Raw genomic sequence first — 19,128 nt, forward strand, 5'->3', positions numbered from 1 at the left:
TCACCTAAATGTATATAGAGATGCATTGCGCGTAGAGGGTACATCACGAATACGGTTGTCGAATAACATATGTCGAAAATAGCGAGAACTTTGATTAAATGATACACTTCATTGTTCATCTTCTTTAACACTAGAAGCGTTATGATATTCAAAATGATACCGAGTATTGTGACTGGTCCGTAAAAGAAGATGTACATATATATGCTGAACCGATATTGCCAGTGTATTCCCATGGTACTCCGTATATGGTCACATTCTCCAGAGTAGGTTCTTACAGTTGGCGACAGAACAGTGGTAACGTTTGAAGAACTCATCATTCAATGCTCGGCAGTGACGTGGAATATCATTCTCTCGTCATGTTACGCCCCTTTCAAGATGTAGCATGATAGTGTGTAATTTTCTAAATGGAAATGTGCGCTCCGCTCGCGAGCTGCGACCTGTAAATCTGAATCAGTATCTGACACGACGTGTCTTTGAGCAGAGTTACTCTGATGAAATGGCGCTACCACGAATAGCTCAAACCTTTCAACGACAACTTGCAAATACCTTTCATCTCTCTTGTTTAAGATAATTCATTTCTTTCTATTTCCTCTTTAGGCCAATAACTATATAATTAGTGCCTTGCCTATTTAACTCACAAGAAATTAATTCTTTCCATGGCCCAACCCGGACGGGGTGTTAACGATTGGAGACCGAATTCCAAGGATTCAACCAAAACCAGGATATTAAAAACTTAGTAATCTCTGACCACAACTGACCAATTCAAACTTCTAGAATATCGGAAAATGTGAAATCGAATTTGATGTAAAAATTCCGTGGATTAATGCTCATAGATTGTCCAACAGGCACGTGACCACAATTACCATATGGGGCTTATGGAATAATGAGACGTTTTTTAAGGTTTTTCCGTCGAAAGGACTCATATATAGATTGTTTATTCAATAACTGACCAGCAGTATTTGGGTGATGTTCAGATCAGTCAGAATGGTCTTGCATAGCGAGTTACCAGTTATTTTCAAACGAGCCAAGTGCGGGATTTCATTTTACGTCTTATGGAATTATAATGGAAAATGTGATTTTAGTAATTCAAACAGTGTGTGTGCGCGCGCATGTTTTTAAATTCTAGTTATCCTTCACAATTCCACCCGGTACCACAGAGTTCTCTATAGATTCGACTCCAAGAGAATTAACCGATTTCAAATAAATGCAAGAAGCCGATATTGTAATTTTAGACTTGATCGACTTTTATTTCACGAGATAAAAATCATCAATTCACATCAGTTGTAAAATACAATCTATAACGATGCTCTATGATCATATTATCACGACGAACCAATCAACGCGACAGGTTCTAGTGACGTCACCAACGTCGCAGCCAATCAACATGCACGAAGCCGTTTCTCACAGCGCGTTTTAACCAATCAACGCACACGGAGCTAATGACGTAAACATCAATCTACGCGAGAGGGAACACTGCTGAGACGACACCTATCGGGAACTACGGGCGGTAGGATGCGTGCTAGGGGTTGCTGTAATCCCGTCATCAGGGCCAAGCTGAAACATCAAAAACGAAGGGAACATTTATATATTTACATCTAAAACTAAAGACGTTTCTATTTAGTGATGCATCCTGCCGTTTTCCGTGCAGTGCATATATATATACTACGGGTATGAATCTGTGCAGCCTGGGAACTGAACACCAGGAAATTTTGGAAAAATTAGGCACATTTTTATGCAATTCTAGTGCATATTACTGCTTTAAGTACTGTGAACTTTTCTGTCATTGATCAATGTCGGTTGGAAGTTTTCACATGTGATTTTCAAAAGGGCTTTTGGTAAGAAAACGGGGGGGGGGGGTTGGGCACCCCGAACCGCCCCTCTGGATCCGCCCCTGTTCACCTAGAACTTCAGTGTCCGATAGGCGGATCGTGAAATAGTGTCGTAGGGCGATGGCGATCGCTGAGTGAACAGCCCACTTGGTGAACCTGGACCCTGTACCCCCTCAGCTTGGACCCAACCTGAATGGAATGATCCCTGGCTGCAAATTCATACCTGAATTACTATAGAAACATTAATTTGATTTCGGGTAGAATCAACTGTAACGATTATTGTGCTCATGCTTGATTTGTGTAAAAAAAAACACTTAGATCCTAAAAATACCTTCACTTCCCTCGGACCCTGTTTTACACCGGGTGAGAGACCCACTACCTTGTAGTCGCAGACTGTACTTTAACTACTATTTGCGCTTCAATTGCTTCTACATTTTAATCAAAATGAAATCAACTTTTCTCTGAACTATGGAAACCATCAGGAAACACCGAGAGACGAAAAGTGAATTTTATGCCTTTTTGCATACTATAATCAAATTTGGATTCGGCAGATTATCCGAAAAATTCAGATTTCGAATTTTAAAGTTTGTGAAATGATTTAGGCTAAAACCGACTGTTAAAAGCGCCATCTGGTGGTGCCTGGAACTAGATAATCGTACAGGTGCGACTATGGTTAGGACCCGTATTGTTATTGAAATACGGACCACAGCCGGACGACGATAGATCGACTATCGCCGTTTTACGATGCGAGTCGGTATTCTGTGCTTGCGACTGCGATTCGTCGTCTGTTGTTGTCGCCGGAAGTTCCCGGATGCAAGGATGCGACACTACCAGGATGGGTTTCACTTCGCCCGTTATTTTAGAACGAACTGGTGGCGTATCCTGACGGGGGATCGGGTAACTACTGGTCTGCATTACCTCAGCTGCTGTATCAGCGTCGTTATGATGAGAAAGGTTTAGGACACTGGTCGCAGCGGCGTTACTTCGAATATCTGTCGCCCCCGAATCAGGAGTTTCAATTGTTTCTTCCTCGGCCCGTTCGGATCCATATTCGTCACGTGGTATCGTATCAATACTGCTGCTGTATGAGCATGCGCGTTCTTCAGAACTACCGATAATTCCGCACGATTTAGCAACAGCAGCAGCAGCAGTACCCAGCCTCACGTCCACCGTATCAGATCCTGTCTCCGAGACTGTACTGCACTCGTTAGAATCACCGCCGTCGTCACAATAATGACCTTGACATGCGGATCGATCCATCGTGACGTCATCACAGTCGTCACCGACCGTTCCTTCTACCGATCTAGTAAGCACCAGTTTGAGTTTGGCCATCGCTTTCAGTTTTGAGTGAACTCCTTCCAGATCGGTCACTGATTGTTTCATCGCCTCGCTCGGGTTAAACAACGCGCTCCCGAGATTCTCACCATCGATGACGTAACTGCTCGTATTTGATTGGCTGTCTGAGACGTTATCGTTCAGACGTTGTTTTTCTTCGAGCATCGATTGTATTTTCGGGTCGCTCGGATCCAGTTCGGTTTTACCTTGTAACCAAAACGTTTTCATTACTCCTTTACCCTGCAAATACAAATACGTGTTTATTGATTAAATACTGTGTGGACCTTGCTATGACTGGGCCTCGATATTGCTAGGTGTACTCAAATGGACCATTCCTCAGTTGGGGCCTTAGATATGACCACGTGGTAGTTATTATGACCAGAACAATCTCAGACGCCAAAGCCCCAGCTAGCTATGACTAGGTCGTGGATTCAGTTTGCACAGTCGTTTCTCAAGTACGAAAGTGTTCATCTCAAATTCTGTCAAATTGGCTTTAGAAGTATAAAATTGCCATAGAATGGTCTCCAATCTAAGATATGGTTATAAAACTGACTCAACGACTAGCCTTACTTCTGAATTCGCTAAAGCCTTACCCTGGTCCCGGTCCCCGGTTCTAAACCCGTAAGATGCTACAGCTAGATACATTTCAATATTACCTTGATTTGAATTGTTCCCCTTTCCACTACGCTATACGGAAAACCTTCCAGCAAAACTTTAGTAGTTTCTGAAATGTGTATTTTCTGCGATTCGGAGTTGGATTCCATTCTGGACGCGGTGTTTACAGCGTCTCCGAACAAACAGTATCGAGGCATCTTTAACCCCACAACGCCCGCTACGACTGTACCAGAATGCGCTCCTGAAAATTATACGCCAAAAATGTTATGCAAATGTCATCGTTAATCATAACTTATTACACTAATCATATCTAGTTAGACTACTAGCCAAGCGGTTGTGCATGTTTATGGCTTAGATTTAAGATACGTTTAAGACCATCTTTGCTGATAGCCAATCTAAAAAAACTTAAAAGAGACATAGTCTAAGTTCATTTTGGTTCTTGAATAGATAATCTTTTGGTGGACTGGATAGAAAAAACATTTCAGGACCAGGACCAGCATAAAACCATCTTAGTTCTATAGCCAACCTAACAACAGTCGCCTGTGCAACTAGGATAAGATGGTCTTGAATATGATAAGGCTTAACTCTACAAATGGTCAGGTCTTTTCAATTTCAAGTTTTCAATTTCCATCATGCAGTAGTTTAGGCAGACTCGTACCGACTCGAATAGTGATATGCGATCCTGATGATAAATCCATGATTTCCCACATAGTCGATACCATATCTAAACCCATATCACAAATATAACAAGCGTGAAATTTCGTTACAACCGGCGCACCGGCCGCTACCATATACGCGTCACCGATAGTCTCAACCTGGACAAAAAAAGATGAAAATTTGATAAAAATCTTCTTAATACATCTATCAAACTTCAAACCTCACAAATTTTTATTTCATTAACACAAATAAAACCAACAAATGAAGAAAAATGCTGTACGGATTTCGACGTTTCGAGCTTCGACCAAAATCCTATCAGAATTCATCGATTGGATTTGTTTTGCTATGGGTAGCAGTTTCATAGATTGAGTATCGACGTTAACCCTAGGGGTAAATCCTCAATCTGGTAATAGTAACAATGAGAAACCATGGTTATAACTGACGAATTTCAAAATATTCCCAAGGCCCGGTTTCACGAACGGGGATTAAGTCCGTAATTTTAATTAATTGTCTAATTCGAAATAAGCATTTTTGATTCGAATTATCACCTAATTCGAATCAAAAGTTAATCCCCGTTCGGGAAACCGGGCCCAGGGACTATTTTTCTCCACATCCATGAAACCCAGCCCTGGTGTGCGGTAGTTATTTCTCATACCTTGTAAACTCGATGTTTTTCGCTGAGTTGGTCGAATTTAGTGTACATCGAGTTGAGCATGGTGACCACTTGTAACGGGGTAATCTTACTGCAGATCGTCGTAAATCCGACCACGTCACTGAACAGAACAGTCACACATTCAAACGTCTATAAACGAATTCAGAAAATATCTCAATTGATGATATTTGATTAACAGTTAATTTTGATAGTTTCGATGATCTTTATAAACAGTTAATTTTGATAGTTTCGAAAAGTTTTGAATGAATAACTCATCAGAGAAACTACAATGATTTTCATCATTTCATGATTTTCAAAACATCGAAAATGCAAAAAATAAACTGTTACATCATATTAGGGATGAGGAGAGAATCCCACAATGATAATAAAAAGTCCGAAAATGAAACTTCGAGACAGTAGTTTATTTCAACGTTTATTTCTCAGTATTCCTGAAGATGACTATTAGGATATAGTCGAAACGTTGAAATAAACTACTATCTCGAAGTTTCATTTTCGGACTTTTTATTATCATTGTGGGATTCTCTCCTCATCGCGTCAACACGGATATTGTGTTTTACCTATCGTGATACATCATATTATATTGTGGGTGGATAGTGTTGGATATACTGCTGGTGGATATACTGGTGGATATTGGTAGATATACTGGTGGATACTACCGGTGAATACTGGTAGATACTGGTGGATATTGGTAGATAGACTGGTGGATACTACCGGTGAATACTGGTAGATACTACTGGTGGATACTACTGGTGGATATTGGTAGATACTGGTGGATATTGGTAGATACTGGTGGATATTGGTAGATACTGGTGGATATTGGTAGATACTGGTGGATATTGGTAGATACTGGTGGATATTGGTAGATACTGGTGGATACTACTGGTGGATATTGGTAGATACTACTGGTGGATACTGGTGGAAACTGGTGAACACTACTGGATAATGGTGGATACTGGTAGATAGTATACCTCACAGGTTTCTACGGGGTCGACACCCTTTCGCAGACGATCAGCCACAGATCTGGGTATCATCTGATACAGAAGCTGATCGGTGCGTTTCATTTCCACGTGAAGACGTTTCATAAACTCCTCGAGTTTACGAGATTTCTGCTGCTCCTGGTCCAACGCTAATTTCAACTCGGCCGACTGTTGCGTACCGGCTAGGATCAGGTCACGTGACGAGTCGTGCATACTCAAGTCGTTGATGTACAAACCGGCGTTGAACATATCATTGATATCCTTCATACTGAAAAGATCGAATAAAATCGAATTATTCATTGTAGAAATGATTGGCTATCAGTTAATTAGCTAATTGTTTTTTTTTATATATGCAAGTATAGTTACAAATGTGTTAGTTACTCAAACATGCATCCAGTCCAAATGTGGACTTACAAGTCATTCTACTTTTTGAAAAAGAATATTCAACTTTTATTAAAATTCACCAAACCGAATTAGCGGGTTTGATGTTTTTTTCCTTTAAAAATTTAAAAAAGTCTAAAAAGTCTATGGGGACATATCAATAAGTCATTCTTCACATGAGACAGAACTTCGGCCAAGTAAGTTTTTTTCGAACAGGATTCGAACCCATAAGCCTGGAATCGGGAGACCAGCGACCTGTGACCTAAACCACTCGACCACTGCGCTATTTCAAAGGACTGCCGAGGAATGGGATACTTACACAGGACACCCGAGGAATATAATACTATCCCAATCGTTCATGTACATCATTTGACCTTTCAATTTCAAACATTTCAAACTGCCTTCTTCCGTTTCAGACGATGACGTCATCTCGTTGTCCTTGTTAAGAAGAGAAAAGCTTATAGTTAATCAGAGGAAATTATTATAATTAGCTGCAGACTTCAGATTGTCAATATATTTCAAACGTCCTGGAGCAGCCTATTACTTACACAATAGATGAATCAGAATACACGTATTCTATTCAATCGAACGACGATCTATTTTGCTCAAATATAAGTCAGTTTTTTTCAGTGAGCTGATTTATCAATAAGTAAGACATTATTAAGTATTCTTTCGAATAATCTCTGGACCCAGTTCCACAGTTGTCAGTTAAGATTTGACTCAGATTCAACTCATTGAAAATGAACTGATTTAAGTCAGCGTTAACTCTATAACTCGCAACTGTGGAATTGGATCCTGGAGATTAATATAGAATCATTCCGCCCAAAACTCCAATCAAACAAGAATATATAAGGTGTCATTATTGCTGCTGTTATCGTCGCCTTTCGGAAGCATCCCGGGGATAGATTTAAACTAGTTAGTTAAAGTACATGATTAGTACCAACAATTCATTAAGACTAGTCTTTATGAATTGTTGTGAGTACTCCTACATGTATGTGTTACCTCGTTATTACAGCCATTCACAAATGTATCACTGTTCCTTCTATCCCCGCCTTTACCGTTTCCGATTGAGTGACTACTGCACAAACTACTGGAAATCAACAATCAACAAAATATTACATAAATACATTGCACCTGATTTTCAGACTCTTTTTATTCTTAGATTATAATTTCTACTCGAAGTTTTCCTAAGTTCCCTTTTCGAACCAACATCGTGTATAAATATTTAAAAAAAAAATAAAATAACAAATTGTATCGATTATTTATATTGTATGTAAGGTTCACGAAAAATAGATATCTATCTATCTTCGGTCGGTAACAGTTTATTTTTGATGGATACCTTTTACTGGATCGTTTGTATTGAGAAGAGGTCGGAGACTCTGATGCCCGAAACGGTTTCAGAATACTGAACTTCGCGAACGCGTTGTGAGGTTTCCGGCATTTTTCTCTCTTAAACCGAGCTGTAAATAATAAGAATTTTAAATTGAAGTTTATTCAGACACAAAAGTTACCAGTACAGAGCAGAATACAAATATATACAAATATAAATCAGTCATTAATGTACAGTAATGTGTCAAGGATTCATCCCAAGCCAAACAAGGCTGTATTCAGAGAGGGGATGAACCCTGAAAACTGATAATGAAAATGACAATAGATTATAGAAGCGTTATGATATTCAAAATGATACCGAGTATTGTGACTGGTCCGTAAAAGAAAATGTACGTATAAACACTGAACTGATATTGCCAGTGTATTCTCCTGGTACTCCGAGCCCAATCGCAGTATCCGGAGTAAGTTCTTACTGTTGGCAACAGAACAGTGGTAACGTTTGAAGAACTCATCATTCAATGCTCGGCAGAGACGTGGAATATTCTTCCCTCAAACATGTTACGCCCCTTTCAAGATGTAGAATAATAGTGTGTAATTTTCTGAATGGAAATGTGCGCTCCGCTCGCGAGCTGCAACCTGTAAATCTGAATCAGTATCTGACACGACGTGTCCTGGAGCAGAGTTACTCTGATGGAATCTTTTGATTTGATTTGATTTCGTCACGCTACTGGTTTTTAGCTTTTGGTAATGACGTGAATTTTTATAGAATATGTTTTTTTTCACATCTGAGTCGCATCAAAATCGACGAAAAAAATGTTACTCGCTAAAAATGAACTTCTGACGATAAATTCTATGGTGTTCGATACTTTAAAAACGAACGAAAAATCCCAATCATCAGTGACTTCCTATTAATCGTAGAGAACTGAAATCTGATGTTTTTATCGGAATCTACGCGCGTCTTGTCATTCAAATACACAATGAATAAGGCCTGTTTGATAGCTTGGTTTACGGGAACCGCCACCCGAAATTTGAAGAAAAGTCAAATAAAAAAGAGAATGTTTTTTTTAAAATTTTCATTCCCGCCTGTGGAACAAATTCAGTGAAAAAACGAGCAGAAAAAAAGTTTAATCTAGAGACTTATCCAAATGATAACTTACGCATAGTAAATTGAATTAGATATACAAATTGAGACTCAAAAATGGAGATGACTTCAGTAGTGTGACATCTTATCCAAATAATGATTTACGTACACTTTGTAAATTGTATTGAAAATACATATCAGGACTCATGAATAGAGAAAACTTCAATAATGTGATGACTTTATTTGATGATGATAATTAAACGAGTTTTGCTGATTATAAGATAGTTTTGTATGAAATGTTGTCTGTATGAGATGTGTGTTTGTGTTTGTAGTTGTTGCTCCGTGCAAAACGTATGATGCATTTATCAGATATTATTTCAATGTCAAAAACAGATTTCTATATTCTTATATGAAAATAAACAAAATTCATAATTCAACGTGATCGTCATTTTGTGTCTTTAAGTTTATGCGAAGAGGCAGGTGTTTTACTGGAGCACCATCTTCACCGCGTCAGTAACAACTGATACTGATTCAGAGTGGTGCTGAGGATGTAGTACAGGGGTGTCCCGGGTTCGAACCCAGTAATTACTGATACTGATTCAGAGTGGTGCTGAGGATGTAGTACAGGGGTGTCCCGGGTTCGAACCCAGTAATTACTGATACTGATTCAGAGCGGTGCTGAGGATGTAGTACAGGGGTGTCCCGGGTTCGAACCCAGTAATTACTGATACTGATTCAGAGTGGTGCTGAGGATGTAGTACAGTGGTGTCCCGGGTTCGAACCCAGTAATTACTGATACTGATTCAGAGTGGTGCTGAGGATGTAGTACAGGGGTGTCCCGGGTTCGAACCCAGTAATTACTGATACTGATTCAGAGTGGTGCTGAGGATGTAGTACGGGGGTGTCCCGGGTTCGAACCCAGTAATTACTGATACTGATTCAGAGTGGTGCTGAGGATGTAGTACAGGGGTGTCCCGGAATCGAACCCAATAATTACTGATACTGATTCCTGGATGCTGGATAGAGGATGTACAGGGGTGTCCCTGGTTCAAACCCAGTAATTACTGATACTGATTCAGAGTGGTACTGAAGCTGATTAAGAGGATGTTCAGGGGTGTCCCTGGTTCAAACCCAGGAATAACTTATACTGATTCAGAGTGATCCTGACGCCGAAGGAAGCACTATCATTCTGCAGATTTTAAAGTTGGACCGCGGCAGGCCGGTTTGTTACATTGTAACTGTTTAACAGCGATTCTGAATTTATTATTTGATAAGCAATAAACGATAAAGTTCATACATGAATCTACGACGGTCATTCCGATACCGATTTTACGCCGAATCATCAGCGTTTCTACACCAGTAAGATTTCCATAATAAACCCAAACTATTCCAGTAAAACCGAAATACTGTAGCTTTTCTAGAAATAGCACTGATTCGCAGGCGATGTACACGGCCACTAATGCAAATGACATTCGCAAGACACGCAATTCTAATGTGTTAGTGGCGCGGCTTTTAGAACGAGTTTTACCGACACTAGAAACTTTAACAACGATTAAAACTACGATTAAAGATATATTTATAACACCCAGTGAGACCATGGGGGCCATGATGCTGATTGTTGTAAATATCCAGCCTTGCGAGCGTCTTTTCCACTCATTAACAGACGCAGGGTAAACTATAACATAGGATTGAATAAGAGTTGGGGGGTTGTGAATACAGGGTACTGGTATATAGGTTCGATCCGGTAGAAATATCGCAAAACAAAAACAAAAACTAAACAAACATAACACACCTATTATAGAATCCACAACTTTTCGAGTCCAAAACAATCTAGATTTTAGCGGGAAAACTATAATAACGAGTCTTTCCAAACTGACGAGAATGACGCACCAGTTTCGTATCAATTGAAACGCATAATACGGCGCCAATGCAGTTATAATGAATTCCCAACCATAAAACCAATCATCCAAACGTAAAATGACGTCACCTATATGTATATAGAGATGCATTGCGCGTAGAGGGTACATCACGAATACGGTTGTCGAATAACATATGTCGAAAATAGCGAGAACTTTGATCAAATAATACGCTTCATTGTTCATCTTCTTTAACACTAGAAGCGTTATGATATTCAAAATGATACCGAGTATTGTGACTGGTCCGTAAAAGAAGATGTACATATAAACACTGAACTGATAATCCCAGCGTATTGCAAAGCTACTCCGTACATAATCGCAATGTCCCGAGAAGGTTCTTACAGTTGGCAACAGAACAGTGGTAACGTTTGAAGAACTCATCATTCAATGCTCGGCAGTGACGTGGAATATCATTCTCTCGTCATGTTACGCCCCTTTCAAGATGTAGCATGATAGTGTGTAATTTTCTGAATGGAAATGTGCGCTCCGTTCCGAGCTGCGACCTGTAAATCTGAATCTGTATCTGACACGACGTGTCCTGGAGCAGAGTTACTCTGATGGAATGGCGCTACCACGAATAAAATAGCTCAAACCTTTCAACGACAACTTGCAAACAACTTTCATCTCTCTTGTTTGCTTCTATTTCCTTTTTATGCCAAAATCTATAAAATTTGGGCCGTGAGCACACTCTCGTATATCGTGAACCATTTAGTCGACTTTATTTGGTTTCCCAGTCGAAAAGATTCGTATCAGATTGTTAATTTAAGAACTGACCAGCATTTTTGGGTGACTCATCAGCATAGTTATAGATAGATAAAATAGATGGATTTGATTTGATTTCGTCACGCTACTGGTTTTAAGCTTTTAGTAATGACGTGACGTTTTATAGAATATGTTATTTTCACATCTGGGTCATATCAAAATGGACGAAAAAAATGTTACTCGCTAAAAATGAACTTCTGACGATAAATTCTATGGTGTTCGATACTTTAAAAACGAACGAAAAATCCTAATCATCAGTGACTTCCTATTAATCGTAGAGAACTGAAATCTTTTTATCGAAATCTACGCGCGTCTTGTCATTCAAATACACAATGAATAAGGCCTGTTTGATAGCTTGGTTTACGGGAACCGCCACCCGAAATTTGAAGAAAAGTCAAATAAAAAAAATGTTTTTTAAATTTTCATTCCCGTCCCGTGGAACAAATTCAGTGAAAAAAACGAGCAAAAAAAGTTTTTCACCTCCACCGAATGAGAATCCCGGCTTGAATGATGAAAAAATTGAAAATGCAAGGTTTCTTATATCGCAGTGTGCAGAATTCGAACTTTCCAAGAATCATTTGTTTTGGACATATGTATATTGCCCTGTCGACAGTTCCCTCTTCCTTCAAAAAGTGATTTTATCTCACTGAGGAAATTTCTTTTTTATTTTTAATTTCCTCCTCCGAAATGATATTTTAATAGGTCTACCCCGTAAACCGAACTATTAAAAAAGGCCTAAGAAACACTGATTAATCATACCGCAGTTTCTCAGATATTCCTGTAGTTCTTTCACTTCTAATTTCGTGTAGACTTCAAACACGTTGTTTGTGTGCATCATCACCTTAAAAACAAATAGAATAACGCATTATTTTATCAACTTTGAGAAGTCGACGCGAGGACCGCCAGCACAGAACGACTAGGGTCGTGTGCTCAATGGACTACTATAAGAGAGCCATATTGAATATTGCATCAACACAACATTTCACCTCACGTTACAACGAGCTATTCTTCAAAGCAATAATTGAGTTGAAACATGGAGATAAATTTCGTAAGTTATCTTTCGAATGTGCTTGGGTTTTGTCTTAGACAGGAGATAGACTGGCAACTGAACTCAGTTACAATAACAATAATTGAGTTGAAAAATTTTTGAGAAATATAAATTTGCTTAAGACCCGAAAGGGTTATTCCGCAACAACTTATGAACTGAACTGAACTGAAACTTAGAGATCAATTTTGTAAGCTTTCTTTCGATTGTGGTTTTTTTTTGCAAATTTGTGTGAGACTTTTTTCTTATCTATCGACTGTTGACGCGGATTAGAATTAGTAGTTTTATATTTAACTAACTATTTCACCCAAAATCTGAATTAAAAAAATTCATTAATTGTTATTATCTTTGTTCTGACGTTTCGCGAGGATTACTTCTACCCATCTTCAGAGATTTATTTGAAAATGAGATATAATAGTAAAGCAAAAAAATCAATAATCCTCCCGAAACGTCAGAACAAAAATAATAACAATTTTTCTAAAAATTACAACTATAACCCAGACTGAAAATAGTCTCAACTATCTACAATCACATGTTTGATATTCTATCGTGATGAGATTTTTTGGTACACATAACTATATCGAGGCTCAGTGTGTATTGCATGGTACTTACAGACTCCCAGGTAAACGAAACTAACGGTCGACTCAGTTCAAATATATCGTCTATATTATGACCGATTACTTGAGGCATAACGGCTTTTAATCCGTCTCCGATAGAACGAATCGTTAATCCTCGATTGAATACGATATTGAAGGGAAATACTTCGAAGAATACGTCTGAAGGAACCGGTAACGAGTCGTTTAGCTGATCCGCTTGTATTTGAACTAAAGATCTGTAGGCGAAATTATTAAAATTCAACCTAATTATGACGTTGATCATCGATTCGTTCTCGAACTCAGACACGATGTCCATGTCGACGTCGACTTTATAGAACGAGCGGGCCACTTCTTTTATTTGTCCTTTGACGTAGTGGATGAAATTACGTCGTCGCGATCGATAGTGCAGCGTCAGTCCGGTCTTCGATTCGTTGACGCAAAAGAAACTGGGCGGTTTCAATTTCGGATAACTGAATCTCAGATACTCGTGTAGATTGTCCAATCCGTTTAGAAAATCTCTCAAATGTCGACCTAAAACGTTTAATACTCCGTCGTATCCGAACTGACTGACGAACGACACGAAATAGACGCCGATATCTTCCATAATCTCGTCGACGTCGAATCCGGTTATTTCGGAGGCGGCCTCGGCGATCGCCGGAATATACGATTCCGAGTAGACTTTGTGAGTGTTGAAAGTCGTTACGGGAATCCCGGATAGTTGCAGAACCTGGTCCCAGATTTCGTCGCCGTATTTCAGCTTGACGTAGTAGTAGATACCCTCGAGAAGTAGACCGTACATCGTCACGTGTTACCTGCGGTCGACTGCTACAACACCTGAAAACAGACAAACACAATCTCCACAAACATGGAAATAGTAATATATAGAATGCGAACAGATAATTTGAATTTACCGGGTTTTTTTCTCTAGATAAAAACACATCTTTTCTAGGATGAAAAATTATACGTAAGGATCTAAAGGATTAACTCAACAGTTTACTTAGATTTCTTAAAACGAATCTTCCAGATTGGGGAAATTACGTAGTCGTAAAAAAGGATCCCCATCCCAGACGAATAAAGCAATTCGACTAAAGCTATTGAATCTATTGAATACACGTTATTACAATAGACGCTATGCAGTTGAATAAGTTGAATATAATGAGCAATGAATGGGGAACCCGCCGCTGCCGCTGCCGCTGCCGCTGCCGCTGCTCAACGAATAAGACAAGTTGATAATTAGTAGGATTTAGAAACGCTTTAACACCTGTAAACAATTAGTAAAACTGCAGCGAGTTAAAGGTTTCAATCAGCTACTGAACCATGTCAACTAAGCTAATCGCATTCCTTTTTATATGTGTTTTATTTTCTATATTATCACTATAATATCACTTTTTATGCATTTTTGATAATATCTATTTCTTGTGTGGCTTTGGGTCACACCTGACTGATCACCAGTATGGCCACTGGTCACTACACTGACCAGACAAACTTCCAAACAAGTTCAGTCACCACTGGCCTATGGTCTAGTGGTTAGTATGTCCGGCTAGCGTGCTCCAGGTCGTGGGTTCGAGTCTAGCTAGGGTTAGGGTTGCGGCCGAGCTAGGGTTAGGGTTGCGACCGAGCTAGGGTTAGGGTTGCGACCGAGCTAGGGTTAGGTGTCATGGTTCTACGGTCCTAAGACATTTTTTCTCTTAACTGCAATTTCATTCTTTTTTGTTTTTAAGGATTTTATAGGCCCTTATCCTTCACCCCTTAGCCTGTGCGCTAGACATCTCAGCCTGGAACCTGTCAACCCACCTGCACTGGACAACCTCCTAAGCCTGGATTATATACCACTGCACTGATTCTGTAGAAGATTTCAAATTTTTGATCGTCCAGGTTCGACGCGTGTTCACTGTGCCATGGTTGGAGGAGGGAGTGGTGCTGTGTGGTGCTGTGGTGTGGTGCAACGTTATGGCAAAGTTAGCACTTTTGTTTGCAGATGAAGTGCGGGAGGAGAGGCGAGGTGAATAGACATCTCATCCTCAACACCAATCACAGAGACTGAGGATGAACTCGAACTGCGAGAGGAGAGTCAGGGTGAATAGACACCTCACCGAATAGATACATCTGTTTGCGAGAGGAGAGTCAGGGTGAATAGATACCTCATCCTCGACACTACAGGGACTGAAGATGAACCAGCGGCGGCTGCGAGCGGAGAGTCAGGGTGAATAGATACCTCATCCTCGACACTTCAGGGACTGAAGATGAACCAGCGGCGGCTGCGAGCGGAGAGTCAAGGTGAATAGATATTGAATGACACGTGACGACGTGGTACATCACACGCGTTGTGTCAATGTGTATTAATTAGCCGCAGTGATTAACGAGGAGAGCGGGATTTCGGTTTGTGAAGACGAGAAGGAAAGATTACAAGTTTATTCATCTTTACCACAATAATCCTAACCAAACCACCAGCGAGCGAGCGAGCGCCCTTTTCATCTAACAGCTCGTTACTATGGCAACTGCTTCTGTTTATGTCACAAGATGCAACCTGGTTGCTGTAGTCGGTGGTGGTGATTTTTCGTCGTTTCACCGGGCGACTTTTATTCGAACCTTTCACCTTTAGCCGGTGCTGCATCATCTTCTATTTAGAGCCGGTGTGTTTATTCATATCCTCCCTCCAGGCGGCGCGCGCGCATCTTCTTAAATTATCAGTTGAATCATGAACTCGAGAAATAATTTTACGTATAGCGGTTATTTAAACTGTCAACGTTCAATTTCAAATCCAAAAATTTCTAGCTCAATTTCCACTTTTTCGACAGTAATTTGAATCTTTCCTCTTCGGGCGAATTGTGGATGTAATTTTGTGTTCGGTAAATTATGCAATTAAGCAGCAATTAAAGACGGAGATGAATACCATACACGTCACGTGACAAGTCTAATTAACGTTAAATTGAGACGTCATCAAAGAACAATTTCACTCCATAATTGCTCTGAATTTCACGCGCAAAGTGTCGCAGTTATTCTGGTTGCGCTAACATTTAAATAGCACCCAGTAATATACGTGATAAAAACCCACTACGTTCACATTTAGACGTTCATTATTCAAAAATTGAAAAAAAATGAAAAAAAAAAAACAGAGGATACGACACGTTATGAACTCAGAGATAATCGTCAGGTGTTAGGATTTTACTATAAAAACTCGGGAGAACAAGCGCCATTTATATATAGAATGTTAAGATAGACGTTGCTAGAAAATGAATCAGACAAAAATAGAATCTATCCGATACGGGACCCCTTTAATCCTTCAGAATCAGTAATTGAAATCCTTTTAGTGACATAGGAGGATATGTGAAAAACTTGATTTGACCGGTAAACACCTAGCAGGGAGCCGGTTCCATAATCGAGACTTAAGTCCCAAAGTGGTCTTAAATCGTAAGACTGGTCTAAAGCTGTTAGATTAGCTATAGAACTAAGTTGGTCTTAGAACGGTCTTAGGTTGTTAGATTGGCTATAGAACTCAGATGGTCTTAGACTGGTCTTAAGTCTAAGCCATGACTATGCAACCGGTCCCTGGGGCTGGTTCCTCAGTTGAGACTTAAGTTCAAAAATGGTCTTAGATTTTAAGATTGGTCTTAAGCAGTTAGATTGGTTATAGGACAAAGACAGTCTTAAATTGGTCTTAAGTCTAAGCCATGACTATGGAACCGGCCCCTGGAGTTCACAACATTCTGCTATATAATTGGCTGCAAACACGATACGATCTATCGCCTTTATTTTCAGGATCTAGTTTCTCAGCCAGTTGAATTTTGAAAAAAGCAATTCCATAATCTTATGCATTTTCTGAATTTTCAAGACCGCTATAATTGGACTTAATATTCGAAACTGTTCGCCGCCTGTTATGGTGAAATGATGGTGATTACAATTCGAAATAAAAAGTCGGTGTCTTTTTATTACCGATTAAAAAACATTGCTGAAAAAAAAACTCCACCACCCAACACTCAAACTCTCCGGGTGTAGTAGATGTGGTTAGATATAGGTCGAATAAAAAGTAAAAGAAAGTTAACTAAACATTAAAGAAAGATATGATGATACACGATACACGACTAACGAGAAAGAATGTTTATATAAACCACGTAGCACTTACCAAAACAAACCGCAACGAGATGAAGAGAGTTAGACCAGCTTGCAGTGTGTCGGCGAGACTCTGAATATTATTACCACCAGCTCCAGCACCTCGTTATAACGCTTGATCTATTCGTATTAAACAGCAATTCATACACGATAACGAAACGTCAAAATATTCTCGCGTTACAGAGTTAGAAAAAACACACGTCGTATCTGTTTGTTTGTTACATCGGATACTGTGTTTCGCGGGGAAATAGAGACAGACAAGTAAACTCTGTAAATAGAGCTCTGATCGAATTTCAATGATTTATCAACATCGACCGACGAACATCCTTCTTTATATGAACGTTGATTTATATCAGATTTAGAGTTCTGCGTCGGGTCTTAGAAAGCTGACGTTGTCGCGTTGATTGTCACTGTGTGAGCGCTGCGGTCGCGCATCTATTGAATATCAATTTACAACAAAATCTGTCCGAACTTCGGGGCTCCTACTGAGCGAGAACGAACGTTTTCTGACAATTTTATATTCCCCAATTCTATCTGAAAACAATCGTAATTTTCACAATATTTCATCAAGTATATAACATCGTGCGCCTGATGTCAACGTGATTCCCTTGTCTCTAGAAATTAGTCATTCAAAACTCTAAATTAAGCTCTAAAAAAAATCCGTTATTCAACTGAAATTCTATGGATTCTGTTTCAGGAAAATTTTACTATTTTTCCGATGGGTCCAAATTATTCTCGAGAAAACCGATTTAGAATCGAATAGCAGACTGCGATTTAAATTGAAGAGATCTCAATCGTTGGTCGCCTGTGTGTGAATGAGAGAGACAATTTAGAATCGTTTGATGCGCCTCTCATCGTTGACCTTGACATTCGTTTGACACTCTACGTGCGAGCCGACTTATGTCGTATGTCGTTAGTCGCGTGTCGTATGTGGCACTGATCACATCTTGATGTGTTTATTCCGATATAAAGCGTTGAGACTGACAGACAGCCGGTGATCACTGCTGATACCACTGTCTAAACGCGTCCGAATATGAAATAATCAACATTTTCCACGAATGATAAGAATGATCCCCGACCACATCAGCTATAATGCACTAATTAAGAATCATAGATCGCCAGGACACGTCATTAATCAGAGTTCAATGTCTTACTGTGATCCATAAAGTCAATATGACGCGTCAGTCATTTGCGCACTTGATATAAAAAAGCACATTTGAAACAGTTTATTCCATATCGTTAAAACCCTGACAGCGAGATGTAGGCAAAACCCGCCGTATCTTAGGAGACACTGGTGCAGTTAGCAGCTGGGCCCGTAGAGCTCTAGTCCATACCCTCGATCGACGGTTCTTTATTCCACACACTTCGGAGACACTGGTGCAGTTAGCAGCACCCCGGAGGAGATCGCCTGTCTCTGTGATCAACGAGCAATCGTTGAGATGATTGCTCGTAGCTGAGGTGTATACCCGCGCAGTATTCCAACACACTTATAGGAGACGCGGTTTAGCGGGACATAGAGTTAGTATTCCAGTAATAAACGATTTAAACACAGTCCCCCATCATCCAACACTCAGCACACTTAAAAGTCACGGTATAGCAGCAGGACTCAGAGAGCTACAGCAGTATCTGAGATATTCGCTACTTGTGTATTCCTCACACTCAGATATCAAACAATTTGAAGACAGTCTCTCAATCTCGAACTCAGAATTTGATATCTTTGATATTCATCTTGTATTCAGTCAGTCAGTCGAGGCATGAGAGAGGTTACTGTCGAAAATCTACGTGGCTATCACAACAAGAGCAACTGCAAAACACTCATATG

General features: G+C 39.8%; 1 protein-coding gene across 2 annotated transcripts; it reads right to left on the minus strand.

Annotated features, from left to right (window-relative positions):
* Positions 1–1,238: 1,238 nt before the first annotated feature.
* On the minus strand, positions 1,239–17,627 carry LOC141912527 (soluble guanylate cyclase gcy-31-like). Of its 2 annotated transcripts, none has more exons than XM_074803779.1 (12): positions 17,320–17,627; positions 13,213–14,030; positions 12,315–12,396; positions 7,807–7,927; positions 7,470–7,554; positions 6,787–6,905; positions 6,078–6,354; positions 5,092–5,238; positions 4,438–4,594; positions 3,821–4,020; positions 2,748–3,404; positions 1,239–1,554 (listed from the first exon to the last, which is right to left on the minus strand). In XM_074803779.1, the coding sequence occupies exons 2-12, from the start codon at positions 13,993–13,995 to the stop codon at positions 1,489–1,491; spliced, it is 2,694 nt and encodes an 897-aa protein (XP_074659880.1). In that variant the 5' UTR covers positions 13,996–14,030; positions 17,320–17,627; the 3' UTR covers positions 1,239–1,488. The 2 variants fall into 2 exon arrangements, with proteins under 2 accessions (XP_074659880.1, XP_074659879.1); XM_074803778.1 differs by having other exon boundaries at positions 7,470–7,557.
* Between the last annotated feature and the right edge of the window lie 1,501 nt (positions 17,628–19,128).

This window comes from Tubulanus polymorphus, chromosome 11 (assembly GCF_964204645.1).
Source record: "Tubulanus polymorphus chromosome 11, tnTubPoly1.2, whole genome shotgun sequence".
Classification (NCBI taxonomy): domain Eukaryota; kingdom Metazoa; phylum Nemertea; class Palaeonemertea; order Tubulaniformes; family Tubulanidae; genus Tubulanus; species Tubulanus polymorphus.